The sequence below is a fragment of the Fulmarus glacialis genome, unplaced genomic scaffold (genome assembly GCF_000690835.1).
Source record: "Fulmarus glacialis isolate BGI_N327 unplaced genomic scaffold, ASM69083v1 scaffold33465, whole genome shotgun sequence".
NCBI lineage: Eukaryota > Metazoa > Chordata > Aves > Procellariiformes > Procellariidae > Fulmarus > Fulmarus glacialis.
Genome location: NW_009215501.1, coordinates 666 through 1977, shown reverse-complemented (window position 1 = coordinate 1977; position 1312 = coordinate 666). Strand labels below are relative to the sequence as shown.

At 60.9% G+C, this 1312-nt stretch overlaps 1 protein-coding gene across 1 annotated transcript; it reads left to right on the top strand.

Moving 5' to 3' along the window:
- The first annotated feature begins 256 nt into the window (after positions 1–256).
- Positions 257–1267, top strand: GJB1 (gap junction protein, beta 1, 32kDa). The gene has a single exon (XM_009578967.1). It carries the CDS (start codon positions 272–274, stop codon positions 1109–1111), a length of 840 nt encoding a protein of 279 aa, XP_009577262.1. The 5' UTR covers positions 257–271; the 3' UTR covers positions 1112–1267.
- Positions 1268–1312: the final 45 nt, after the last annotated feature.

The following is a 1312-nucleotide window of genomic DNA, read 5'->3' as shown; positions in this document are numbered from 1 at the left end:
GGCAGGAGCAGCTGGCACTGCAGGGCCAACCGGTCTCCTGCCTGTTCCGGCCAAAATGCTGCCCTGAGCCATGTCAGCAGTGGGAAGCCACGCTGCTGTCCTGCCGTCCGTCCATCCTGCTGTCCACCTACCAGGGCTGTGGCAGCCAGTTGCTCCCAGGTGCCTCCTGGGCCTGCTGCCATCAGGGCCGGAATGCAGTGGCTCTGAGCCAAGGGCCCTTCCTAGTCCTAACACTGTCTCTCGCTGCTCACTCCTGCAGACGTGAGGAACGATGAACTGGGCCGGCCTCTACACGGTGCTGAGTGGGGTGAACCGCCACTCCACCTCCATTGGGCGCATCTGGCTCTCTGTCATTTTCATCTTCCGGATAATGGTGCTGGTGGTGGCAGCTGAGAGCGTTTGGGGGGATGAGAAATCTGCCTTCACCTGCAACACCCAGCAGCCCGGCTGCAACAGTGTCTGCTATGACCACTTCTTCCCCATCTCCCACATCCGTCTGTGGGCCCTGCAGCTCATCCTCGTCACCACACCAGCCCTCCTTGTGGCCATGCACGTGGCCTACCAGCAGCACCAGGAGAAGAAGCTTCTGGTGCTGACGGGGCACGCGGACCCCAAGCACATGGAGGAGGTGAAGAAGCACAAGATGCGCATATCGGGTTCTCTGTGGTGGACGTACGTCTGCAGCGTGGTCTTCAGGCTGCTCTTTGAGGCTGTGTTCATGTACATCTTCTACATGCTCTACCCGGGCTACCAGATGGTGCGGCTGGTCAAGTGCGAGGCTTATCCTTGCCCCAACACTGTTGACTGCTTCATCTCCAGGCCCACCGAGAAGACCATCTTCACTGTCTTCATGCTGGTCACTTCCAGCATCTGCATCATCCTCAACATGGCGGAGCTGGTCTACCTGGTGGTGCGAGCTTGTGCCCGCCGAGGCCAGCACAACTCCAACCCCCCATCAGGGAAGGGTTCCTTCTATGGGCACAAGCTCTCCTCCGAGTACAAGCAGAATGAGATCAACCAGCTGCTGACGGAGCAGGATGGCTCCCTCAAGGACATGCTGCGCCGCAACCCTGGGCTGCAGGAGAAGGGTGACCGCTGCTCTGCCTGCTAGGGCCAACGCCATGGGGCCCCAGCCCTTGCCTCCACCCCACAGCCACCCCTGTGGCCCTGTGCTGTCCCTGTCCCATGGATAGCATCCCTCAGGCGCTGGTCCAGCCCTCCCGGATGGCCAGGAGGGCATCTTGGGCCATTAAATCTCCGTTCTCAAGCGCTGCCTCCCTCCTTTCTGCTCTGGCTGGGACATGCTGGGGGC